Raw genomic sequence first — 27906 nt, 5'->3', positions numbered from 1 at the left:
TAAATTTGCCAGTGTTTTTTTTTTTTTTTTTTTTTTTTTGTTTTTTTTTTTTTTTTTAACACGTTAAACGTGGAAGGGGTGCGTCAATGAACCCGCATATTGCAGGCCAATGAGTGTGAAAGGGAATGAGTTGGGGGATCTATTTATTTATTTTTTATTTTTTTTCGTTTAATTTCACCGGCTCAAAGCAGGTATTACGCCCGGACCACATTTAATGCGACACAACACGCTGCCGCCGCGGCGCGCACATAAGAAAGAAACGGCGGGTATGTTTGGTTTTAGTAACATCTTGCTCAGGCAATGAGTCTGCAATGGCCCAGACGGGAGACACATGTAGCTCAGTGCTTAACTTTTATTTTTAATCCACTCTATATTCTTCTGGTTGTTCTCCGATATGTTCCCCGCCTGAATTATGGTTCCGCCTTAAATCGACGCAGAGCCACGCCGTAGCCTACGGCGTGGCTCTGCGTTGTTGTAACAACGCGTTGTTGTAACAGTTGTTGCCACAAGACAAAAGTCCCATCTCATAGTTTTGAAGAAAGGGATTTGGATCCTGATCAAAACCGAATGGATCCTGCATCACTGTTCCATCACGCTTTAGGACATTCATCTAGGAGTTTTACTAATCTCACAGTGGGTCCTTACTTTGGTCTTCTATCACTTCTTGTACAAATTTGGTTTGATGTACTTTTAATTACAAGCTGCATATAACATTATCAAAGGAAGTTTCAAAATATACAAAAGTGAAAGCCCAGTCCTGGTTGAATAAAGATTAAATTAAACGTAATTGCTAACTTCAATGAGCAAACAGACTGACAGACAAGATGAAACGATTCACTTTTTTTTTCATTTCATAAAGGGCAATTGAATCTAATGTCAATCACTGCCTCCTACACGCAGTAACCTTTGAGCAGACTACCAAGCTTGTAACAGATGTTCTTAAGCAAGTGTGATATGACCCGTCACTGAGATCAGAAAAAGAATAAATCAACACAATTTCCACATAACCTCATTTGGATAACTAAATTAAGAAAAAGAAAGACTTGCATTCAAATTCAAGAAATGTGGGATGACTAAAAACAAACTGATGTGAAAAACTTCCTCCAGCAACAACCTGATTTACTCCAAAAGCTGTGAACAGAAGGTGTTCAATTAGTCTGGGCGGCACCACACGTGGTGAAAGGATTGCCTCCTCACAGCTCTATCATAGTTGATTCTGGGAAGGCCAGTACTGAATTACACCATCTTTAGATCTAATCAATTACCACATGACCAGTTCTTGTAAAAGGCAGTCTTGGTTTCTGTTGATCTGTCGGCCAGTGAGTAGTTCTATGATGAGTTCATGGAGATAAACAGATAAACATAAGCTTAATACAATCGGCATCTGAAGTACCTTGTTCTGGACAGGGCTTATGCAAGAGGATGACAACGTAAAGTAATATTGTACTCCCATCCCAATTCACTTTCTTGTACTATGTACTGTATACTATGTCACATAAACAATTATGAAACACACAAACTGTGGGCTTTACGGTAGAGGCAATTGAGACGCTCAGAAGGGCTATGATTAAAGGAAATATGTTGTAAAAATTACTTAACTCTCCTCTTTTGTTAATTTAGAAGTTACTATCCTTGTGTTCGCGGCAATTTTGATCGGGGACATTTGAGTTGATTTTAAATCCATACTAACACATGCATAACATCTGTAACATCTGCCTCTGAGGGCTTGTAGGCCTCATTCACTTGCGGTCATACAACTCTATTCTATCTTAGAAAATATTAGAGAGATACTCTTGACTATAAAACCTACTTAGATTAAACATCTCGTACTGTTTTTCACTTTGTTTCAATTTTAACCAAGGACATTCTTTTGAAATAACTATTTATATAGTGGTACAATTTTACATCTGTTGTGTTCCTGGTTAACAGAGACCAGTACAATTCATTTAGCAAAATCAAAAGCCCAAATCTATATTTAAAATTTTAAAAAAGTCTTGACAAAACTGTATTATAAAAGTAATATCGGAACACAAGCTTTTTTTTTAACAAAGCCCTGACTGAAAACAGCAGGCACTTAGTGGTTTTCCGGTGCTCGTCAATGTTGGATCACCCTTCACCTCTGCAAAAACTGTTTTCATTCTTACTGAAGATCGGCAATAGCAGTACAAATAATAACAAAAGCAAAAAAAGCTACCCCCATCTATCAATCATAACAAAAACACAAAAGCTCTATCTTTTCCTGTGAACAGCATGAACAAAGCTTTTCATCGCTTACATCTGTCATGAACATGTATTGTGTTTGTTGCATGTGCCTTGCAAGTGTAAACAACCACCTCAGCTGGGTTCTCTCCGCTATCACTGGATTTTTCATCTACCTATTTATAATCTGTCGTACTCAGTCTCTTATTCTTGTTCCTCGAAAGCTTCCTCACAACTCACCCCCTGATCTTCAGTAAATCGCTGAGTTATTGTGCTCCCACAGAATTCCTTTTTAGTAAGGCCTCAAGTAAGATTGATATACCAGAACTATGAGAGTTGTATGTACTGTATGATGGAAAATGTTGCTCCTTCGCTTAAATAAATTGTCAATTGTCTCTACGATTCACATAGAGAACAAAAAAAATGAGCTGGAAATATGCTTCAACACACCAGATTCCAATGAAATTTTTTGTCAATATGTCATCAATGTCTACACAAGTCTGGTAATGATGTGTTTAAGCAGGGACACATATAAAACATGCATGAAACGGCCCTCGAGGACCAGGAATTGGCCACCCCTGCAATACAAGGTCACAGGGACCCCGTCTTATAAAACTTTTAAAGTCAATTTAGTTCAGAGCCCCACCCAGTTGCACACATACATGTATAATTTTTACCATATTTTATGGGAAAATGGGAAAATGGACTTTAGCTTCTTAGATGACTCAAATATCACAAGAAAACTGAGATCTGTTGCGATCACAGTGTCTGATTGTTATTACAAGATTCATTCAAATGACTTCAGGCACAATATGAGCTGAAGTCAATTGAAGCCTGCCTTATGCCCCACATGACATCAGTGACATATTGTAGATATCTGATTTTGAATTTTGACAGATTCTGACTATATATGTTGGCAAAAACGTCCAGTGGCTCATTATAAGCAACACGAGAGGGGTGGTGTTCAGTAAAGACGGAGGGTCGGTGTGGAAGCTGCTGCAGGGCCTGAGGGAAAACACTTTCCTGGAGAGTACATGCTAGTGTTTGAAGTCAGCCACCTGGCAGTTAAGTCACTCAGTAGGCTCTGTCCTCTGCAATAGATCAAAGATGATGTTTAATGTGCTTGTACCCACAGGAATCACAGAAACAGATAACAGCCCACTAGGGCATTAACCAACTTGAATGGGGAGAAATGGCAGGAAATATTTCACGCTGGATTTTTTGGTCTTATTTGAAAAGTGACTTGTGTTAGGCTCAGAGTAAAATCAGCTTTAGTTAATCTCTTTTTGAACGTCCACTACATCTCAGTCCATCAGTGACGACAAAAGGATGCCAGGCCCCTGATGTACTTTGTGACGGGAGTGGAAAATATCTTCCTCATTCAGTGTAACCTGGTTCAAAAGCATGTCATTATCGTCAGTGACTTGATATTCCGTGGCAACAATTCAGAAGGATTTAACGAGAAGATACAAATCTGTCTACTCCTCGTGCCTGAAAGTGTCAAAGCTGTAATTGATGTGATGAATGAGACCTTCCAGGAAGCGCCCTCCCGGCAGTATATTGCTTGATAATATGAAAAGGATAGAAAGTGTGATGTGGATTACACCTTTTCTGACATCATTAGCATTTTATTCTAGCAAGATAGGGTTAATCCAGAATCTTCTATCTAGCTGTAAATTAAATGAACGTGTCCTCTGGCTCATGGCTTCACATAATGTTACTTTATTTGAAGATGTGGCATTTGCCTGAAACGTGACTACAATGAAAAAGTGTTAATGTTGCTTTTTATCTTACATTTCATCATCGATGTATTGGCTCTATTGACAAATTTAAAATCATCTTTCCATCAAACAGCCAACATGAGACTCTTGGACCAGCAGCAATGGGATTGTAACACTGCCTTGCAGGTTCCTTCATATCAAACAACTTTGGTTCTGAGCATTAGACTTAAAAACAGCCAGTGAATATGCTAAAATTAAAGGATTTAGTTTTGTTTTAAATTAGAGCAGCCAAATTACAAAGTATTCCCTGGAGGGATAAGGGAAAATGGTCCTGGACCACTGCCTTTTCACAGTATTATGTCTTTGATGGTAAAAAAAGGTCATGGGTAAGAAACATGCTCCTTCGTCTTTTTGACTTCAGTGTTGCATAACAAGAGACTGGACACATATTCATGCACATAAATATAGTTGACCCCCAGAAATGTGTGTACATGCACAAACAAGAGCTGTCAAAAGCGACAAAATAAAACTTCCATGTGCTTATGGAAGTAGAGCAAATATACTTACGGAGATGATGGCAGCCAGAGTCTCTATAGCCCCTGTGCTCAATGTGATGTAGGGGAGGATGTTCTCTGCAAAGCCTGCTTCCCGAAGGATCCCATTAGTGTAGTACCAGATCTGCAAGGGAATTAATCAAATTCAAGTGGCATTTCATTTGTTTTGCATAAACCGCATACATTTTAAAAGCCAATGAGGCGTCATTACAGAAATCCAGGCTCTTGTTGGTCTTGGAGCTAAAATATATTTTAAATACTTCTTAATATCTATTCTCATCACATTTTATCCAAGTTAATTTCAGATTGCATAAAATGATGTGCTTTGGATGAGTGGTGCTCAAAATATTAAAGACAAATTGCTCGCCCAGACCCCTTAGCATCAACACAGAATCAGATTAGCACCAAGACGGACGTTATCAGACGTACAGGTAAGATTTCCAAACGACTTGAAAATCAGTAAGTGCCGCACGGAATGCATTAAGTCAACTAGGCTGAAAGCAAACAAAATCAGTTTGAAAACCAAAAAAAAAAACATTCCTGTGACTTTTTTGCTGAGACTTCTTTCACTGCAGTCTTGCACTGCAGTGGAAAATAAACGTGTATGCAACTGTCAGAAAGTATGAGCTCTGAGGTTGTTGATGCATGAGAGACATGATGAAATTAATTCAAGCTCTAGTTTTTTGTCTGTTTGTTTGTCTGTTTGCTTTGGGAATATTTCTAGAGAAATCTCAATTACATTCCTGTTTCCTTGATTATTCTCAAAGGGATTATTTAAAATAATTTTCCATGATAATTTAGATTAACTATCTGAATTGTCAGTAAAGTTTCCCTTTCAATCCACACTAGAAACCTGTGAAGCCCAGAACTTTCATAGGAACTAGTTTTCTGAGTCAAACACAAACTTTAAGCATGTAACATCCATGAACTGCAACAGCATGGCCTATTAACTACACAGGAATAAATGTGATGCTGGAGCACTGATGTCAGAAAAACTACAGTGAAACTTAAGGATAAAAGAAAACAAAGAGGAGTCGCATAGATTAAAATTTTAGGGCATATTCAATTAGTAAACACCCTGAATAAATGGTGTGTTTTTGCAAATTCTTTAATTTGCATGAAATAGTCATTTGAATCACATTTATTAAAATTAAAACACACGATTTGCCTGAAAGATCATTTCCTAAAATCACGCATCCCAGAAATCATCACTATCAAGAAAAAATGTTTAACAACATGCAGATGGAGTAGATTAGCCATTTTTCTGAGTTACATATGAAAACACTTCCCTCTTATGTCCAAACCAAGGCCCAGCATCTCCTGATATGGTACATATGTTCATCTACTCTGTATGCATTCATGGCAAATGTGTAATGTTTACACTAATCTTGTCCTTTTTTTATATATATATTTTTGAAAATAATATAAGCAGTCAAATTGAATGAAAAGATAACACAAAGAACTGGATTACAGCGAAAAACTGAGACAAGTAAATAAAAAGCTTCATCTTACAGCATTGAGGCCACAGAGTTGATAGCAGGCCATGGTGATGATGATGGTGATGAGCTGCCAGCGGACTGCTGGGCTCCTCACTAACTGCAACATAGAGACTGTCTGTAGGTTGTCCTGAGCTCGAGACTCCGCATGGACCTCTTCCAGCTCCTGGGACACATCTTTCTTCCCCAAAAATTTCTGAAACGCTGACATACAAACACACAAACATATTACGCATGGAGCAGACATCAATAACAGCCATGAGATCATAGAGGCTGAGGATTTATCATTAGTCACTCACGTTTAATCCATCTATTTCTTGGTATGTTTCTCAAGGTTTTTTTTTTTTTACTTAAACGTGACAACGCAACTTGGAAATATTATACAGAGGTTGTGTTTTAGACTTTTCTTTGACTATGACTTATGTAGATCACATTCTTTTAGAAATTGTATGTATCCCTTCCATTTTACCTTTTTTTCTGCAAACCCATTGACTTTACTCAAGCAAGAATTCAATTAAACAGTTGTTGCACCACAGTAACTGTTTCAAGAGTGTTGCATGATTGGGAAATGCAATTCACAGTTTTTCTTTTCATTTCAGTTCAAGTAGATCATTGCTCCTCAAGAGTTCCTTAAGGAGGGGCATCCAATCTGTTAAATTGGACTATAAAGCTGGATTCAGGTCTGCTTTGAGACACCCCCAAACTCTCAGCAGGTCTGGAAGGGAATCAGGGCCATAACAGACTATAAATGGGCAACATCTCCCCCTCTCCACAGCGGAGATACTCTTAGGGGAGCCAAGTTTCTTTTATGCTTGGTTCAATAGGGACAACAATGACCTGGTATTGGCTCCCCTTCCTTCCACCAATATTGCACCAGTCCTATGAAGGGAAATGTTCCCTGTGCAACAGATGGGGTGCTTAGATGGGTGCTGACATTGACAACAAGTCGTTGTCTATGCCATGAGTTCCAACATGTCATTCAAATCAGCCAAAATTGTTCCTGTTCTTAAACAGACAAACATCACATGCCTTAATGATTATTGGACTGTGGCGCTTAACCCCATACCAGCAAAATGCTTGGAGAGATTGGTCATGACATGCATCAAGAAATCAATGCCACCGACACTTAATCCATTCCAATTTAGATATACAGACAGAACAGGTTGACACAGGATTCTGTTAAATGTGTGCTCCACAAACTGTTAAAACACCTTAGGCAGAAAAATACATGCTAGGCTACTATTTGTTGACGGCTTCAATACAGTCCTGCCAAGCAGATTGGGACCCAGACTTTACAATCTGGGCCCGAACACATTAGTGTACAACTGGATTTGAGACTTTTTAACAAATCATTCACACCGTATCAGAGTGGGCGAATACATTTCATTTGTAATTTTTATTAGCACCGAGGCCCTCCAGGGGTGTGTGCTTAGCCCTCTACTCTACACACTTTTAACCCATGACTGTTCTGCCTCTCACCTTTCAAATAACATCATTACATTTCCTTATCATACAACAGTACTCTGTGTCACTACAGCAATAAGGCAGGGAAGAGGATGGAAAACCTGCAGCATGGTGTTACTACTACTACTACTACTACAACAACTGTCATTTAGCAGACACTTTTATCCAAAGAGACTTACATCTGAGAGAACAACACAAGCACAAAATCACACAGGAGGGTCCAGCTGGGTAAGTACATACTGCTGTGGGTTCATTTGGACGTAGATGCTGCCATGGTAATGCTAGGGTTTGTTTTTTTTTATCATCTTGTCATAAGTGCATTCGGCTTTCTCAGTGGTGAGTCATGCAAAGAACTGGACAAATCTTCTAACTCAATCTGATGAGCAGAGAAGTTTACTAGATGCAGAAGTGCTCCTTAAAGAGCTGAGTCTTTAGCCTGCTCTTAAAAGTAGGTACAGACGCTGCAGATCAGAGAGTTTGGTAGGTCATTCCACCATCGGGGAACAATGGAGGGGAAGAGTCTAGCTATGGCAGCACAGTGGCTTAGTGGTTAGCACTGTTGCCTCACAGCAACAAGGTTCGACTAGTTCGACTACTAGTTCAGCAGGGGTCTTTCTGTGTGGAGTTTGCATGTTCTCGCCGTGCTTGCGTGGGTTCCCTCCGGGTACTCCAGCTTCCTCCCACAGTCCAAAAACATGCGTAGTAGGTTAATTGAGGATTTTAAATTGCCCGTAGGTGTGAGTGTGAGTGTGTTTGGTTGTCTGTCTGTATATGTGGCCCTGCGATAGACTAGAAACCTGTCCAGGGTGTAACTCCTGCCTCTCGCCTGAAATTAGCTGGGATAGGCTCCAGCAGACCCTGCAAAGGATAAAGCGGGTATAGAAAATGGATGGATGGATGGATGGAGTCTAGCTACTGATTTCATTCGACATTGTGGTGGAAGCACCAGGCGTCTTTCACTGGCTGAGCGGAGCTGTCGAAAGGGGTGTAGCTCTAAAGTCTAAATGAAGGAATGAAGGTAGGCAGGAGCCGCATGGGTAATTGTTTGGGAAGCCAGAAGCAGAGCTTTGAACTTGATGGGCGCTGCAACTGGAAGCCGGTGCAGAGGGATTGGCAGCAGAGTGACATGGGTGTTCAGAGTCAATCTCTGTGTGAGGAGCACAGTTTGGCCCTTTACACATGAAAGAAAAAAGAAATCATTGTGGACTGTCATAGGTCAGGACAGATCATCCACCCCCCATTATAGATTGGAAGTGAGGTGATAGAGGGAACAACTTGAAGGTCTTGGGGGTAGCAGTGGCAGATCATCTGATCTGGGGCACTATCACTGCCTGCCTCATAGGAAAAGCCCAGCAGCGCCTTTATTATCTGAGTAAATTGAGGAGAGCCAAGATTCCTCAAAAGCTCTTCGTGAACTTCTATCAGGGTGAAATAGAGAGTGTGCTGACATTACTACAAGGAGGTAGGAAGGTAGGGAAGTCGATGGGGAGAATCATTAAGACTAACCCCCCACAGATCACCTCTGTCTACACCAGCCACTGTGTAAAGAGAGTGCACAACATACTGCATGACTCTGCACGCACTGCACACCACTTGTTCCACCTGCTGCCTTCAGGGAGGAGGTAAAGAGCTCTGGACCCCACGTGACCTTTTTTTTTTTTTTATAGTGCCACTTTTCCAGGAAAGAGAACCGCTCTTGCAAGTCAAAAGTCACGGTGTAATCATGAACTTCAGAGCGAGTTTTCCACGCATTTAAACCCAAAAGATAAAGATAAACCTTACAATGCTCCAGGAGTGCTTTTTAAAAGCATCGAAACTGCAACAGAGCTGCCAGACCTCCAATATCCTGACATCTACAACTACCTGATCAACTTTCCTTCGTTCTATTCCGGGGATTCTCTTAAAAATGATAAATACCCCTGAGGGGAATAAATGGACGTTACGCCCTGGATTTATGATCCACATTCAGCTTTGGACTCTGTCACCAAAGAATTATTTTACCAGTACTGCAAGGGTAAGTGGCACTTCATTCATTTAATTAACAAAGGCGCAAAATAAAGGCACAACACCAATGCAGTCGGTGTCGGCTAATGTTATCATAAATTAGACTTTGTTTACTCTGTGAATCAGAATTTTAAGGCACCACCTCATGCATTCATTTCATACGTCTATGATGAATAGACATAGGAGTATCATAGGTGCCTTTTTTCTATTGATTTATTTTTTTAGGTGAGTCATTCAATAAGACTAAATTATCCTCATATGAAGGCATGGGTAGTGGTCAGAAAAGATGGTGTTGTGCTTGGAGCCCGCTGCAACTACACAACTGGATTCGGTGAGAGCTTCTCTTATGTGTCAGCTGTGTTAGTTGCGCGTTTTATGGCATAAATCCATTTATCTCGTCACTCTGGATCTTTACATATAGCCTACAATAAAAAGCTCTGTCTGTTTCCCTTTCTCTAATATTCTGGCATCCTGGTGCACAACAGTTATCAGGGATCGTTTCCACTGTTTACCGGCACAGAAACGTCCTTGTCGCCCGCTTCAGCTTAACTATCAAAATGGCGTTGTTTACATTCTGTGTTGCAAGCTGGGAATTCTGACGTCACGGCCCGGAGCTCTACAGGTCCACCCAGACCAGAACCAGCAAACTGAGCCTCTATCCCCAGGCAGTGAGGTTCCTTAATTAACATTTTATCCCCTTTCTCACCTCCAGCCAATCCCCCCAGAGTTCAACTTACACACAATTACAACAACTGTGAACTGGACTCATACCAGAATACACTCACCTCTGTACATTCTTGCACCTCTGCAGTATGTTTGTTGCTATATGTAATACGTCTACTGCTAATCTAATTTATTGCACCCTGGGACAGCTCCACAGGTCTGGAACAAACCTCGAGAAAACTGTAAGAATGCTGAAACCCTCAGTTCCTTTAAATCAAGGTTAAAAACTCATTTGTTTTTTTTCAACTGTCTTTGACAAAATGATTTAAATCCTTTTGAATTTAGATTTAAACAATTTTCATTTCAGTACTAAACTGAACATTTTCTTTATTCTGCCACTGCACTGTAACTTATTTGTTCTCCTCTTCGCTTTTCACGTAGTTATTAAGAAAAGCATAATTGCCTCGTTGCTGAAATGTGCTATACAAATAAACTTGCGTTGCCATGGGATTTAATTTATTTTGACTTTTGCACTTGTTCTGCTATGTCAGCTTTGCAGGAATGCTTGGCAACAATCTGGTTGTTCTCTACAATAACAATAAAGAATTGAAATGAATGATCAAAGTCTGAAGGTCATAACAGTGAGTTGAAACAAAAAAGTGTGCAGAAATGATGCCAGAATATCGGAGCCTTTTCTGTACATTGCCCTTAGATACATTAATGTTGTTAATATTATTCCTTAGTTATTTTTTATTTTGTCATATTTTTAGGCAGCAATATTATATAATGTAACAAACTGATTGACTGCTTTGGTAATTTCTGCACACATCACGCCAATTTTGACTGACATGGCTGTCAATGGTGTCTCAGTTGAAAATGTGATGCATATGGATGAGTGTTACTCATGCAGTCAATATTGTGTGTTTACTATGCTGTCAACACAATCTAAAACTTAAATCACTTTTCTTTTGACAGAACTCAGCAGCTACAGCAAAAATGAAGCATTTTTAATAATTTGTCCTAGATGTTGTGTGCAAACCTGGTCCCACGAAATGGCTCTTTTCATTTTGTAAGATTTTTAACATTCCAATGGGAAAATCTTCTTGTGTCAAAGCTCATAGTGTGCAGCAGTCTGAAGAGGTCCAGTGGGGGGTTTCTTTTAATCTAAATCCCACAGATTGTGTTAAAAAAGAAAACAAAAACCCCCAAAATATCTTTGTCCCTGCAATTCTTACGTGTTTGGTCAATGGTTCTTGTGTGGTGCTAAAGTGTAATGGAGACATGCGGTGTGAAGGGGCTGAGGGGGGTCGCCCTGATAAAGGTTCCCGTCCGGCACTAATGGAAAACGCACCTTATAATACCTAAAACGGTTAATCATTTGGTAAAGTACCAACGTTACTGGAAAAATGTTTTATAAAATTTTTTGGACTGTGTTGAGACTCGAAATGCAAAAATGGATGAATATTAACGAAGATAATTGTGCTGAAAAAATATTTTGGATTCATGCTCTCTGCAAAGAAAGAAAATTGTTGCATAATTGTTTAATTTGAATTTTCTGATTTAGGTTTGTAGATTTGTGGAAATTAAGGACAGAGCAAGCCATGTGAGGAGATACTGATGAACACTTAACAAGGAAGAATGTTTAATGCATTTTAAAAGTATAAATATTTGGAGTTACACCCTAAGGCTACATATTAATAATGGCATGTTCTGAATTTAAATATCTCCTCTGAGATAAATTAATATAAAATGACGTATCGCTTTAGAGAAAATGACTCGCAGACCTTTTTCTAGTGCTTGCAGCAATTTAAGGATTTAAATACTCAATTAGGTTGTAATCTAAGCCAGCTGCAGCCAGAGCTTTAATTATTCTTTTTCTTTACTTGCACAGGCTGCACGGTGGTGGGGTGGTTGGCACCATCACCTCAGAGGGTACAGAGAAGAAATCTCAGCTGAGGCGTTTCTTTGTACAGTTTGCATGTTCTTCCGTCTGTGTGGGTTTTCTCCAGATACACTGGCTCCCTTCCATGGTATCAAAATATGCATGGTTAGTACATTCACAGAGTGAGCTTTTTTAAATGTGTTCCTGCTTGTGGAGGACCTGTCCAAGGTGTATAAATCCTTCCAATATTATCTCATCCACATGCATGTTCTTTAACCCATGTACACGGCTTTGTGAATCGAATTTCTACTTGACATCTTTTCTCTGAGCACAGGAACAACATGCATTTTTAAGTGTATAATATCAGTGGCAACTGCCTTGTGTTTGCAAACTTCCCTGTATATGCAGTTATTGTTAAAATGCTCCATTCTTTGTTCTCTATAAGTGAAGCATGTTGTTGCAAGTCTATACCTTTCTTTTCTTTACTGTAAAAGAACAGAGTGGCATTATCTGATCCGAGAAAATGTCAGTAAAAAAGACACGTCTAACAGTTCTCTGAAACCTTTTCCTCCTTTTGTTTTATTGCAGTTTGCAGTACAACATTATATTATGTTAAAACAGCTTCTCTCATAGTTTCACTTTAAATTTCCATCAGAGATTTGTGTTTTCTTTTCTCAACCTAGGCATAAATTAAATATAATTAAATGATTTCCATTTGAAAAAAGCCAGAGAAACTTCATAGCAGTTACTTTCATCTTAGCAAGAAGAAGTTTATTTGAAGTTTTGCTACTTTAATGTGATGGGCTAGTGGATGCTATGCGTGTAAAAATGCCTCTTTTCCCACTTTGATGCTTTCTCCCCTAAAGGGGAATTTCTGAGGATATGGGAAGCACAGGTGGGTAGAGATTAGGGACACAACCCAGAACAGCAAATCTTTGAAAACAGACAGGGACTGAAAACAGGTCATTAGGATGTGGGAATTTACTGGCACAAGGTGAAGACTCTGACCACACAAGACTCAGACGTGCCAACCTAAAGCTGTGTCAATAGCTTCCCGAGAGGCCTGCTTCAGCGTCTGGAAGGTACTGTATAAGGACAGTATGAGTCACACACACTAAAAACACACACAAAATACAGCACACTCGTCAGAAATGTGGTAGTGAACATTTCTGGAAGGGACATAAAGTAAAAAATAATAAAATGGGATTCACCTATTCAACAATGTCCAAGTCTATATATATATATATATATTAGTATAATGATGTAAATAATGCAGTAAAGGGGAGTAAAATCACAGCTATATCAAGGCAAGGCAAGTTTATTTGTATAGCACAATTGAACAACAAGGTGATTCAAAGTGCTTTACAGAGACATTAAAACATCATCGCATAGTAGAAGAGAAAAAAGTATAAAAAGCATGATTTTGAATTTAAGCATAAAGAAAGAAAGAAAAAAGAACACTGGATAAAAACAGCAGTTAAAATATGAGTTTTGAATTCAAGCTTATCAGTGCAGATTTGGAACTTTATTCAAATGCAGCTGAGAAAAGTTGTTCTTTGAACAGGTGTGTTGAACCTGGATGTAAATTCAGTGTTTCAGCTGATCTGAGGCTTTCTGGGAGTTTGTTCCAGACATGTGGAGCGTAGAAGCTGAATGCAGCTTCTCCATGACTGGTTCTGACCCTGGGAGCTGATAAACCAAGTCCAGATTACCTGAGCAGTCTGGAAAGTTCTTACCGGATCAGGAGGTCCCTTGAGTATTTTTCTCCTGACCATTCAGAGTTTTATAGAGCAACATCAGAACTTTAAAGTCTATCCTCTGACGAACAGGCAGCCAGTGTAAAGACCTCAGAGCTGGATTGATGTGGTCCACTTTTTTGTGCCCCATAATGTCAGCTTTACAGCACAAGTGAACTTCAATGTGGTCAAATGTGTCAAACACATACATATCATGACGACTGTCACATAGACACTAATGGTAAATGAAATCTCTCTCTAAACTGAAAAGTTTTAGCTTTAACCCTGAAGCATTATTTGTATTAGTAATGATCACTTAAAGCTATCAGATAAGCAATACATTCAGGCTATAAAAGTGTTTTGTTTAAAGGGCAACATACAACCTTAGAGAAGCCCTGGGTATCCCAGTAGAGATGTACCAACAATCAGAGCCACAACCGAAAGTCAATGTGGAGCCACTCAAACACACATCGCATATCTTTCTAGAAATCCTTTTCATTTTTTAGGGGTGGGTGAGAGGGTTAGAAAAGGAAGAAAGAAAAAAAGAAAAAAAGGACTGGTTGGACTCTGATGTTACCATGCTCTGTGAGAAATTCTTTTAAACCAAAGAGCATGGTTTATTCAGTGAGGCAAAGCCTTTGCTTGCTCCAGCAGAGCCTCAGTTGTGCAAGCAGCTTTCAAAACAAGAAGCTCATGTGAAGCAAACAAAAGGCACACTGAAGACGAAAGGCTGGGCTCTCTGGTCAAATCTGAATCACACTCCTTTATGCTACGTGCTGTATAAAGCTGTTTGCTATATGATGTTGCAAATGCTAAAACCGGTTAAAACATAACAATGAAAAAAAACAAGATTAGAAAAAAAAGAAAAGAGCAGTCTTGCTATAACAAATGAGTTTAATTTCCCTTGTGTACCCATATCTAAATATAATTTTAATCATGTAAATGCATATTTAATTAGCTTTCCCTGCTGATAGCGCAAGATGGTAAGATAGAGTAGTTGAATCAAGCGTCATGCTGGGGCTGTCCATGTTAGTGACACTATATTGATGTTTGCAAGGTTGTGGCAGGATATCCAACAGTGTCACGGTGCATGTGGAGCATTGCAATTGTATTTTCTCTGTGGGAGGACAGCACAGTGCCACTTTTAGTCACTGGTGTGACTAGACATGTCGTAATTAATCATAATATGAATCCTTAATGAGAGAGCCACGAAAAAACTTTAAAATTATCTTAGTGTGATCTTAGAATGAGTATAATGAATTAAACAGGACATAGTATGAAAAAAAGGTTTCTGTGATTGAGATTTGCTATTTCAAGTCACCTCCAAGTCAAAAACTCACGTGGCTGGCTGTGACTGAAAATATGCAATGCAAGACACCTCTCTTGTTTGCAGGGTACTGCGATAGCACAGACTCAGATTAGAGACGAATTATAGCTGCTCCATTTTTTTATTTCTGCCTAGCTTTACGTCATGCTGCATTTGCTGCACCTTGAAAGTGGATAACACAACAATGTGCAAACCCGCAGAAGAGGAGAACCAACTGGAGTGGAGGGGGTGACTGCACCCTTAAAACCAAACATGTAAGACATGGTTGAATAGGGGCAGTTTGTCCTGTATGTCTGAGGCTTTTTCTCTCTCTTTCTATTTTAATATACTGTATGTACAGTACAAATGTATGCAACAACACTATATTGTTAATTAATAATGTAATCAGGAAACCAGGTTGAAATATTTAAAGTGGATAGATTGTTCATTAAATTTCTGGGTGAAAATTACAGTTTGTGACATTGGGGAGGCAGAGATTTGTTAGTGACGGGGTTGTTTTTTTTTGTATTTTTTTGTTTGTTATATAAACCTGCAGTGCATTTTTAATGCATATGTCCTTGACATGTTTAAGAAACACTCGAAACTGTCTTCAAAATCCAGGGCTATATTAATGAAAATGTTGCTCAGAGATCCTGCATGAGAAACATGATTCCTCAACCTGAGGGTTTTCATCCCACAGAATAAGAGACCTTTTAAAAAATAAATAATTTAAATCTATGTAAAATTGCCCTCATGTGTTGAAATGTTTTTGGTAAACAAATGCTGTTGACAAGCCTACAAACACCGCTGAAGGATGTGTGCTGGCCCACTACACCGACTCTTTGTTGTACAGTAAGAGATCAGAGTGGAGGGATGGAATGTAATACATATAGCCTATATATATAAAAAAAAAATATATATATATATATATATATATATATATATATATATATATATATATATATATTAATTATAGATAGATAGATAGATAGATAGATAGATAGATAGATAGATAGATAGATAGATAGATAGATAGATAGATAGAGTTGTTTACTATCTTACAACTGACTGAGCTTATGGATTTGCTCTGGCAGAAATGCAAATAGCACTGCTCATCTGAATTACAAAACAGCGCTGCCAGTAATTTGTGATGCACAAGGGAAATAATTGTGCTAGATCCACCCATATTTAATTTCAACAATCTGGCCGGACTTCACATCTGTGTCACCAATTCATCGTGTGTCCAAAAGGATTGCATGAATGGGGCAGTATTTCTGTACAGATAAGCACATTTTCACATAAAGTGTGGGGTATTTTGGCCCCAGTTTTTGTGAACAAAGTTGTTTCCTGCTCTTTTAAGCCTCATGTTGAGCGACAGTTATTAAGGAGGTCATTCAGAATACAGACAGGAAGAAATTAAAATAGGCATCGCACACTTTGATGTATTAATATGTTGGGAAGGCAAGACTTCAAGTTGCTTACAGTGGTTTAGTCTGAGCAAATGAAAAGGCAATTGTATCCCAATTCCTCATAATGTAGAATTTCTCCAACTGTTGCCTGCTGGCAGTCTTTAATGCAGTGCAACAACTTTTTAACCATGAACAGAACAACTCCGGCTCTGCCAAATGACACGACACAACACAGCAGGGCGCAAGAAGACATCTTGTTTCTGTCTGGCACCGGATGCTGATAAAAGGACATTACACGGAGAGTCCACACGATCTGTGAGCAGTGACAACAATTCCTTCAACGCAGCGCTCTAAGACATGCCAGCAACATGGAGACGCAGCACTGTGCAGATTCGTGCCAGCTGAATGTTGGCTGGCAGGGCGAGAGATGATTTGAAGGGAGTCCAGGTTGGAAGCACTTTAATTAGACATCCGTCTCCACACAGGCAGCAGTTTCATGCTGGATAGATCACCCGAGTGGAGCTGCACGAAATAATCAATGTAGTTGGCAAAAGTCGATGAAAAAAATTAGATGCCAACAGATTTAATTATCTGTAGAGTATAATCATTCATTGTTAAGTGTACAGAGGATGTCACCACCAACAGGACAATCACACGCTACCCGAACCAGAAACCCTGGCTGAACATGGATGTTCGGTCTCTGCTAAAAGCCGGAGCTGCTGCGTTCAGGTCAAGTGACTGACTGGCACTCAGAGCGGCTAGGAGACTGGTGATTGCAGGAGTAAAGAGGGCCAAGGCCGCATACGCCCAGAGGATCCAGGGGCACTTCACGTCCCACGATCCAAGGAACATGTGGAGGGGCATAAGCTGCATCATAGATTATAACATCAGAGATGCACAATGCCCCAAGGACCCCTCTCTGCCCGATGCTCTCAACAGTTTTCACGCCCGCTTTGACGAACCAAACACCCCCTTCAGCACCAGACTCACCCGTCCACAACAGCCGCTCAGCGTGACCCCAGCAGCAGTTAGGAGGACCCTCCAGAGGATGAATCCCCTCAAAACTGCTGGTCCTGACAACATTTCCGGGAGGCTGCTGAGGAGCTGCGCACACGAGCTGACGGAGGTGCTGACGGATATGTTCAACACCTCCCTCCGACAGGCGGCGGCCCCGACCGCCACGATCATCCCCACCCACAAAACCTCCACAGTGACAGGCTTGAATGACTATCGGCCGGTAGCCCTCACCCCAATATGAAGTGCTTCGAGAGACTGGTTACGGCTATCATCAAAACCTGCGTCGGCGTCACTGTGGACCCGCACCAGTACGCATACAGGAAGAACCAGTCCACAGAGGACGCCATCTATTCTGTGGTCCTCGCAGCCCTGAAGGCTGGATTATGGTTCTGCAACAAATCGATGCCGAGCCTACGCCGCAGGTTGCGCCACGTTGCGCACCCCACGCCGTGCCTGACGTGCACCTCCCACAAATTGTAACTACGCGTCGAGAGGACGCAGACCAACGCAGACCGATAGGGCTGTGATTGGTTCGCTTGGTAGCAACGCATTTCCTTCCGGTTAGTGAAGCAATCGTGAACTTTCAGCGCTCTTTTCTTTGTGTATGTGTGATTTTTTTTGTTTTGGTTTTTTGCACAATAGTTGTCCTTATTTCTTTGATTCACTGTGACCGGAAAAGTCGGAAAAACCATTCAGGAAAAGATTGCGTCCCCCTAGCGGTCGCGGGTGGTATTGCACCGCGGCAAAATGGAGTGTTGGAGAAGTCCGAAGGATTCACAACGGTGTCACAGCAGGGGCGTGGGCTCTGCGTTGGTGTAGCGCAGAACCATAAACCAGCTTTAACTCAGAGAAAACAAGGACTCTTTTGTCTGCCTGCCCTTTGTGGATTTCACATCTGCTTTAAAACCATCAGACAACAGACTCCAGTTCAAAGACTAACAACACTTGGACTGAGCTCCAGCCCCTGCAACTGGTTCCTGGGCTTTTTAACAGCCAGGCCGCAGTCTTGGAGGATCCACGACGTCTCCTCCTCCTCCATCACCCTCAGCACATGACCCCCAGGGCTGTGTGCTGAGCCCCCCCTGAGGTTTGGTGCAGAGAAAACATCCTCTGGAAGTGTTGGAGCACCAACACTTCCAGCCTGGTCAGGAAGGCACACTAGCGGCTCTACTTCCTGAGGAGGCTGAGGTGTGCTGGATTGGGGAGCTCAGTCCTGGCCTCCTTCCACAACGTGCGGTGGGAAGCGTCCTGTGCTCCTGCATCACCGTCTGGCACGGCAGCTGCTCTGCAGCAGAGGAGAAAGCTCTGCAGAGGGTGGTGAAAGCTGCACAGAGGACTGTGGGACACAGCCTAGCCACCACCACGGACATTTACACCTCCAGATACAGGAAACGGGTTCTTGCATCATGAAGAATAACACCCACCCCCCACATGCTCTGTATGTCCCTCTTCCCTCAGGCAGGAGGCTGCGGAGGATCAAGAGTAGGACCTCCAGACTTAGGAACAGCTTCTTCCCTGAAGCTGTGAGACTGCTGAACTCTGGAGGACCCCTGTAGTTCCTGCTAATCCCCCCGCACCCCCGCACCCCCGCCCTCAGCCCCGCACAACTTCCACTTTATTATCACTGCTGTCATGTCAGTGTCATCCTGCTGTTTTTAGTGTTTGAATATTTTTTTTCTATTTATAATATTTTTTGTATTTATTATTTCTTTGATTTTTATTAAATTTTTATTAAATGTTTTCTTTTCTTTGTAAGGGCTTGCTCTGGGACCAGGGAAACAAATGCCGTACCATGTCATGTCTAACATGTGCTGGAATGACATCCAAAACTCCTTGAATCACACGGATTGGATAATACTTCCTCAAAGGTATACTTTTGTTCATGTTTCTTTTAATGACATCAGACAATATGGTACTATAAAAACGTAAAATAAAAAAACAGTTATGGTTAAGAGAAGTACCTAATACTGTTGCCTACAACAGGACGTGGTTTTAACTTGACCTAACTTTATTTTTTATAGTCTCATGAGCAGCAAAGTTTGTTCGTCACCGAATTAAATAAATCACATATTATTGACTGAAGAATTCATTCATCTCAGTAATGGAAAGATTAACCGTTAGTTGCAGCCCTACCAGGGAGGAACATGTTTTACTGCCACGTATATTAACAACCAATCAAAAGCATTTTAGTATAAATAGACTGAGCTCAGCATTACTGAAATTGGTCACAGGTGATTCCTGCATAATTGGTTTCTCTACATATTTAATTCTCACTAAACAAAAGACAGAGAAATAAAGAAAAATCAAAAACAGTTTTCCTTAATTGCAATATGTTGAGAAGGAAATGAACTTAAGATTGCACGTTCGTGCGCTTTAAATCAGTGTTCCATCACACAGAAGCACTGCGTTTCAATTTTAAAGCTGCTAAATTTGAAGATTAGCTGGATATAGCAACATTATGATGCCTTTTTCACATATATAATACTTTCAGCAAAGAACTTGAACAATGAATGAAGCACAACCACTGCAAAACGCCGTATTCATCCCTAATGAGGAAAACCGATGTCAGATTTTTTTTTACACTAAATTCTAGACGAAAGATTCAAAACAACTGCGCTGACGTTCTGAAACTGTTCAGAGAAATTCAAAAACATCTTATAAAATGTGCATGTGACATGTTGTTATTCTGAAAGAGACAGTAATTTGTATCAGATAGTGTTAAAAATTCATTATTTTGAAATCAAGAAGTCAAACTGAGAGCAGCTCGTCACATACATACTATAGAACAGCAGCTGTTTCAGCAGCTATATTAAAGTGCCACATCATCACACACAGGTCATCTTTTCTCTTTGTTAATCCTCTCAATGTTGCCTTACCGGTCAATTTATTTAATTTATTACTGTAGCTCACGTACAGAAATGAGGCAAACTAAGACACCGATGTTTTGAATGTCAGCGTTACCGATAACAATTCTTATTCTAGTCAACTTTAATATCAATACCTCATCATCATATTCATCATGAATGCAAGTCCTCATGCAATCTTCTTTACTGACAAGTCACTGAACCCTTGAACTAGCCTCGTTATAAAATCCAGCACCAGGATTTTCCATGTCACAAAGAACAAGAGGAAGTAATTTGTCAGCGTATCCAGCTATAAAGTACGGGTAGGACATCAAAATGCATTAATGACTCAAGAGACAAAAGCCATCATTCACGCCAGATGTCACTTTTCTGCATGCTTCATTAACATATGCACTAATAGCAATGACTTTACCACCTGATCCTTTTTTTTAAGTCACATCCTTTCAGCAGTTGATAGATCACAAAAGAAACTGATTTGTGGAGAGGGGGACATACCGTCTTTCTGGGGGAACAATAATAACCTATGAAGCCTAAAGGTCTGAAATGAATGGTATTGTAAGCCTTTATATAGGCAATCTTGGATGACGTTTGCTTTTTTGCGGTCCTTATGCACATATTTTATGTTTAAACTGTTATTCTTATATGCGTTTGTAACTCTTACGTCTTAACTGCTGCTTATCTCAGGCACTCTTGAAAAATGGATTTTAAATCTCAGGAGTTTCTTTCCCTGGTTAAAGTTAATAAACATTATGTGATAATTTCCTTTGGTGGAATTTGCTTCCCCTGTTCATTTATGTGTCCCATCTGCTTTTCACATCTGCATTTCTTTTCTGATTAATAATATGTACAATCTGAATATGCAAAAACATTGGATAGTTGATTTGGATTGGCAGTCAAAATTACAGCCTGACTGACATATTTTGAGGGATGTGGAGGTTGTGTATGTCCTGTATTTCTCTTCAAAACCTGTATTGTACCCTAATCAAGTATTCAAGCCACCAACCATTGGTCTTAGGTGCATATTGCATCATGATATCCACATTTTTACACACACATGACCCAAAAGTCAGTTGTGAATGTGTTGACTGGGTTGCAATATTTGATTGCATGATTCAAGTTTATTTGAACAAGCATGTGAATGTATTTCTGCCGTGCATCATACCTTTTTCTGCTCCGGCCTCATCCCTCCGTTCGATCAGCAGGTATCGAGGACTCTCAGGGAGGAAGGGGAGCACACACAGCTGCAGCATAGCAGGACATGCCAGGAAAGAAAACAGGTAGTTCCACCGGGATTCCTGCAGTGAAACATTACCAGAAGATCAACATCGACGTTTCGGAATAGGAAGCATGACAATGTATCATTAGATAAGGAGATTTTACAAAACACTTAATGTCTCAGAGCTTTTCTATAACATTCCAGTGAACATGTGGATGCTCATCACACACTCGGGTGTTACTGTGCTTCCAGAAAATTGTGCATACATGCCAGCTGCGACATTAAATATGTAGTTAATGTAAGAGCCAGTGAAATATTTTTGAAAATGGTGGATTTTGTTTGAAATTAATAGACAGACACAAAATGAGGAGGAGGGGGGGTGATATGTGCAACGTGACACGTCAATTTTTTTTTTTTTTAAACAAAATACAAAACAAGGACAACCTAAAGATAATCTAGTCGGCCAAAACACCTTCAGACTTTGGGAAATGTGTACCTTTAGTTATTTATATTGTCATCAGTTTCTTCAAAACATTTAATTAAAGGGTTAATGTTCCTCAAATTCTGCTAAAGTATGGAAATTGATATTTAATACAGACTTCAATTAGGTTTATTTAATGATCAACATGAGGGAAGTTATTTATGGTTATAATTGACTCTGTTAGGTTTTCATCAGATCAACAACTAGTGATATCTTATCTCTTAGTGCCTCCATCTTCCTGCCTGTGACCCAAAAACCCAACTCAGGAGAGAACGAGGACTGACAAGGCTTTTCAGAGTGGCTATGAGTGAGGATACTCAGGTATATTTTCTTAGTCCATGGGACATATAAAAGGGGTACACCACCTTATAGCACTGTTGAGTGCCGACACTCGCACTTAACTGACAGATCACAAAATAAATAATAAAGATATGACAAAAAATGGTGCCGACATTGCTGTTGAGCCACATTAAACAAGGTCTGTTTATAATGATAGTTTTAATGTAAGGTTGCCGAGTGTCTTCCCCAGCAGGGCAGTATATGTACTGCATAGTATGATGGTCATTATCTGCTACTATGTTATATGCCACCATAAAAGTGATTATGCTAGGGCACAGCAAACCTGGGGTCGTTGTGGCTGACTGGTGTTGTTGGTACTGGACTGACTCCCAGCAGAGGTCTGTCTGTGACGGGCTTGCATGTTCTCCCCGTGCTTGTGGGATTGCATAGGGAAGGGTCTCCATCGTAAAAACCTATGCCAAATCAATATGCAGACTGTGATGCTGCTGCGCATTCACCCCTCCACAAAGAGGGAATGAGCCGAACGTGAAGCAAAACAGCAGTTTTCTGCAGTGGCTCATGGCATTATGAGACACAGTATGTGAGGTATGCCGGTTAAATTCCATACTGGCAAATGCTCTGGAAGTAGCCCACTTTCCGGGTGTCTTTCACATACTGCAGACAGTGCCAGGGTTTGCATAATTTCACCCTTTGTTGTACTACATTTTAGCAAAGACAGTATCTACTAGTAGTATAGTATATGCTATACTATATTCTTGTGCAAGGTGTCCGGGAGATGAGGACACTATGACATTAGAAGATGAGTAATAATCAGACCTAGTGTAATGTGTGGGTTCGCGCGCATGAGCCAGGTTGATAGGGGGAAAAACATTCCATTACTTTTTCTGAAAACTTGATCTGAAAAAGAGCCATTCATTACAACAGTTCCATCTCTTGTAATTGAGACCCCGTCCACACGTAGCCGGGTATTTTTAAAAACGAATATTTCCCCCCTCCGTTTATAAAAAAATTTGCATCCACACGTAACCGAAGATCTGCGTTTTCGAACACATTCATAAGCATTCTAACCTGTAGATAATCTGCGGCTCCCGGGGAAGCTCCGCGGGCTCCGCCGCTCCGGGGCTCCGGGGGGCTCGGCGGGGCTCGGCGGGGCTCCACGGAGGTTCAGCCTCCGCGGCTCCGCGGAGCCCTCTGTGTCGGTGTAACGCAGTAAGCGGCCGGTCAAGAGCAGAGACCATTTATTTAATAAATGGCTTGGAGAACAGATGCTGGATCATCTGTATTTCTATAGTAAACAAAAGTCGCACGTCAGAGCAGATTTGTTGTTGTTTTGGCGCATAATGTGACGTTCGAAAACGCAAATCTCCGGTTATGTGTGTCCACACGCATCTACATAAACGGAGTTTTCAAAAATCTTCACTTTGCCCGGAGTTTTTTTAAACCTTCGTTTATTTGCGTTTTCGTGTGGATGACAGGTCAAAACGGAGGAAAATATCTCCGGTTTAGCAGATATCCGCAGATATCCGGCTACGTGTGGACGGGGTCTAATGCCTTTGTTTCAGATCAAGGGATGGAAAAAAATATGGAATCACTGAATCGTGAAGAAATGGTTACCGACCCTGAATCAAACGAAATTTCAGTAAGCACTTTGTTGTACCTTTGCTCGCTTTTATTTCAGCGTGAATTCTCTGGGTCGTGAACTTCACTAATGAAAAACAATACTCTTCATCAGTCGAGGTGAAACTTTCTCATAAAGCAGTTGATGGAGCAGCTTTGAAAGATGGAGCCTGGACAGTTTGGACCTTTTCATGGCTTTTGTTTTATTTATTGTTTTTTTTTAAAGGTTTTAGAGATGCATTATCAGACTAAAAAGTTGTTTTAGTGTTGCCAAACCGGCTTTCTATTAATGGAGAGAGTAAAGTGTCCAAAGCTGCATTTACTGTAGAGTTAATGAATGATGAATTGCTTTGCCCCGGAAATACTGGAATTAACTGGAATAAACTGGAAATAATTAAATAACGTATTATAAATGTGCTTGTTTGGTTAATGAATTCACTTTATTGGACGTGCACCAGATCCATGATTACTAAATATCCTGAATATAATGTTTATACAACCATCCAAAGTCTCTGACTTCTCCTCTCTTGATCTTTGTAGTCTTGTTTTTTTCTGTTAAGATGTAAATGATGATTTAAAATTTGACTTTTCTGCTTGTAAATCCCAGTTTTCATAAGCTACTTTATTACATTTCACTCACAAACATGGAACCTTGTATCTGACATTTGTTTTAAATTGATTTTGTTGTGTTTTTCTATTTGCAAGGCATGCTGCCTTAAGTTCTCCGTCCTAACGTGACCCGAATGTTCATGTTTTACAATCTTCTTATTTTGTTTGCACTGTCTCTATACACAACTGACTGGGTACAACTAACATATTTTGCAATTCTCTGTGTTAAATTACCTTTTTGGAAGGATTTTATATCAACTTGCAGTGTTTCAACTGGCAGATCTGTCGTTAGGGTGACGTTTACCGTGAGCCACATGCAACAGCTCATTTAGGTATGTAAGCATTTTTAACTGTAGAAAAACTTGTATATTGGTATAACTGCATATATTTGTTTTAAAATGTAAATCACAAGGTGAGTGCATATTTTTTGTCCTGTATTTGATCTGAAAAAAAAGGACTTTTAAATAACCCCTGTTTTTTCATTTATTGACAAAAAATATACAGATGTGATTCAGTACGATTTTCTAGGGGTTGAGTCTAAATACATACAGCTGGGGGGAATCGGTCGAGTGGGTGCATGTGTACTGAGCGCACAGGTGTGGCAAACTAGAGGCAGAAGAATAAACTCCTAGACCTGTGAGGGGGGAAAAAAGACCAAGCAGAAATAACCTACTTCCCGGCTTATCACTGAGGCATCCAGTAGGCTATGTGTTGATGATGGCTGAGGTCACTGACCTGGCAGCACTCACACACAGTAATAATGGCATAATAACTGCAAGTAAACACAGAAGTTTCTTATACACAAACTGGAAAATGTTCAGGATGCACAGATCTGTACCAGATTATACCTGATTTACTATCTTACCTCTGTCATACTCTCTCATACATATCCAGCACCAGTCTAACATACGTCTCTGCCACTCCACACTTCCTCATTTTAACGAGGGAGTTGGTGGAGATCGACTGGAGTCCCCAGTAGTGGCCCTCAGTTCCTTAAAGGAGCATGAGGCTCCTTTTAAGAAATGACACTCATTATCGCCACCTTCGCCACGACGGCCGTCGGGGGTACTGCAGCCAACAGCGAAGCCGGCACGGGAGAACGGGGAGAACGCGCATGCAGCGTCATGTGACGTCACATCCGCAGGACAGCGCGGGAAATTCCGGTCCAGAATTGCAGCACATTTTGCAGCACACAGCCTGTTCAAGGCAACGGAGAGATACACTAGAGGGCTCATTCTTTTTGGTTTGGAACGCTTCATCTGACATTATTACTAGAAAAATTAAAACGTGTACGAATTTTTTTCATAAATCCTGCCTCAATCCTGCCTCATGCTCCTTTAAGTTAGATTGTTGGTTTCCTGATCTGTATTAACTTGGGTCATCTTGTATTCGAGGTTAATCACAAGCCCAGAAAGACCACCTTAAAAATACCAACAGTGTAAATGCCAAGTATCTCCCTGTGTCCTTTGTGAATGTCCCCTGGTGTTCAACGCGAGGAAGTACAATTCTTTACAAATGCGTTGGCTCAATGCTAATGCCAACAATTCTAACACTGCCACCCCCATTGCCATGTGTCGAGACATGAGATTTTCCTATTTAACTCAGCATTACTACTCCATCTCTCTCATCAGCTCATTGATGTGACAAAAGCAAGAACACAATTATGAGTCACAGACCAGATATTTCCTGTGTCCTTGCATGGAGCTTAAATTGAGCAAGTTAAGGAGGCCAGATTACTGGGTGTTACGATTGATGAAACATTGTCTTGGGCCACTCACATAAACAACATTGTAGCAAAAATGAGTAGAAGCATCTCAATCATTAGGAGTGCCTATTTTGTAACCAATACAATTATTAAACAAGTTATACAATCTCTGGTTTTGTCACATATTGATTACTGCCCAGTAATCTGGTCTAACGCCTCCAAACATGAAATATATAAGATCCAGCTTACCCAAAATAGAGCAGCGAGACTCGCTCTGCATTGCTCGTATAGATTTAGTGTCGAAAAAATGCATAATAAACTTTCATGGATGAAAGTCAATGACAGACTAGCATGTAGCCTGATACTGTTTTTAAAAAATATTTACACATGTCATACACCAAATTATCTCTTTTCTCAGTTGCTTCTTGCTAATGATAGCCACAGTTATCATACTAGACATGCCACGAGAGGTCATTTCACCCTGCCCAAACCTAAAACCGATGCACTAAAAAGAACAGTAATGTACAGGGCAGTTACTTACTGGAATAAACTTCCAGAAAATCTTATTTCAACTAGTGGCAGAGTTGGCTTCAAGAGGAGACTAAGAAAGGAAGCTCAAAAGCTCATTTTCGTTTTTTCATTTAGGAAAATTAATTTTCTTTTTTTTCATTGTTTTCTGCTTCTTATTATCTTTAGTTTTTATTAGTTTTTGTTTTTTGTCTTGTTTTTCTTTTTAGTTGTTGTTCTTTGTACTTGTTATCTACTTTTATTCTGTTTAACTAACATTTTATATTGTACTGTAGAAGTTTTTTAGAAATGTATATACTGTTGGACCCCAGGAAGAATAGTTGCTGCTGAGGCAGCAACTAATGGGGATCTGAAATAAATAAAAAAAAAAAATATTTCAAAATCAATCAACAATCATTTATTGAGACATTCAGCTGAGTGGAGACACAACTCACCAAAACAGCAAACAACAGCTTCCCGATGCGCCTGAGTCGTGTCTGAGCGCGGAGTGGGATGCGCATAAACTTATAACCCAGACTCCGAAACGTGATAAAAAACTCTAACAATCGGTGCCATACATACGGTAGCCATCCTTTTTCCTCCCTTCCATAAAACCCTCCGTTCCAGTTGATAACCTTGAGAGGAGCTGATTTTCTCTCTGTTATACGAGGAGTACTTTTCATGGAGTCCACAACATCACTTAGTTGTTATCTGTGTTAAACCCCTGCTGAACCTTCTGTCCTGTTGCACAGATCTTTAACAGCTGTATTTATTAGCTGAACATTACACGCATGCAGTAATTTTCCATTACCTTATGGTAATATTATATATTATATTAACCTTACCTGCTAAGCAATCCTTTTTACAGGGCCGAAAACAATTCATGCATAAGTAATTAGTTGCAAAGTTAAAACACACAACTTAAAATTGGTTATGTTTTTCACACACATACGTATATGACTTTTATTCTCCACACATGGAAGAGAAACTATTGTTATAACAGCCCACACTTGTAGCCTGCACAATTTTACTACACAAACAACTGATCGGTGTTTGTTTTCCATAAGACAGCTACGCATTCATATTGTTCTAGCTAATAATTGATGCTAGCAGAGTATGTTCTCTGTCAGAAATTCACACCACAAATGCACATATG

At 40.2% G+C, this 27906-nt stretch overlaps 1 protein-coding gene across 2 annotated transcripts in view; it reads right to left on the bottom strand.

Moving 5' to 3' along the window:
- slc2a9l2 (solute carrier family 2 member 9, like 2) overlaps positions 1-27906 on the bottom strand; it is a 168772-nt gene that overhangs the window by 87148 nt on the left and 53718 nt on the right. For both annotated transcript variants that reach the window (XM_061727838.1, XM_061727839.1), the window contains exons 7-9: positions 21478-21610; positions 5987-6174; positions 4488-4598 (exon numbers count right to left, since the gene is read on the bottom strand). In XM_061727838.1, the coding sequence (XP_061583822.1) occupies positions 4488-4598; positions 5987-6174; positions 21478-21610 (432 nt within the window). The remainder of the gene's footprint in view (positions 1-4487; positions 4599-5986; positions 6175-21477; positions 21611-27906) is intronic.

Source organism: Cololabis saira, chromosome 8, assembly GCF_033807715.1.
Source record: "Cololabis saira isolate AMF1-May2022 chromosome 8, fColSai1.1, whole genome shotgun sequence".
In the NCBI taxonomy this organism is placed as follows: domain Eukaryota; kingdom Metazoa; phylum Chordata; class Actinopteri; order Beloniformes; family Belonidae; genus Cololabis; species Cololabis saira.
This window is presented reverse-complemented; position numbering and strand designations above follow the sequence as displayed.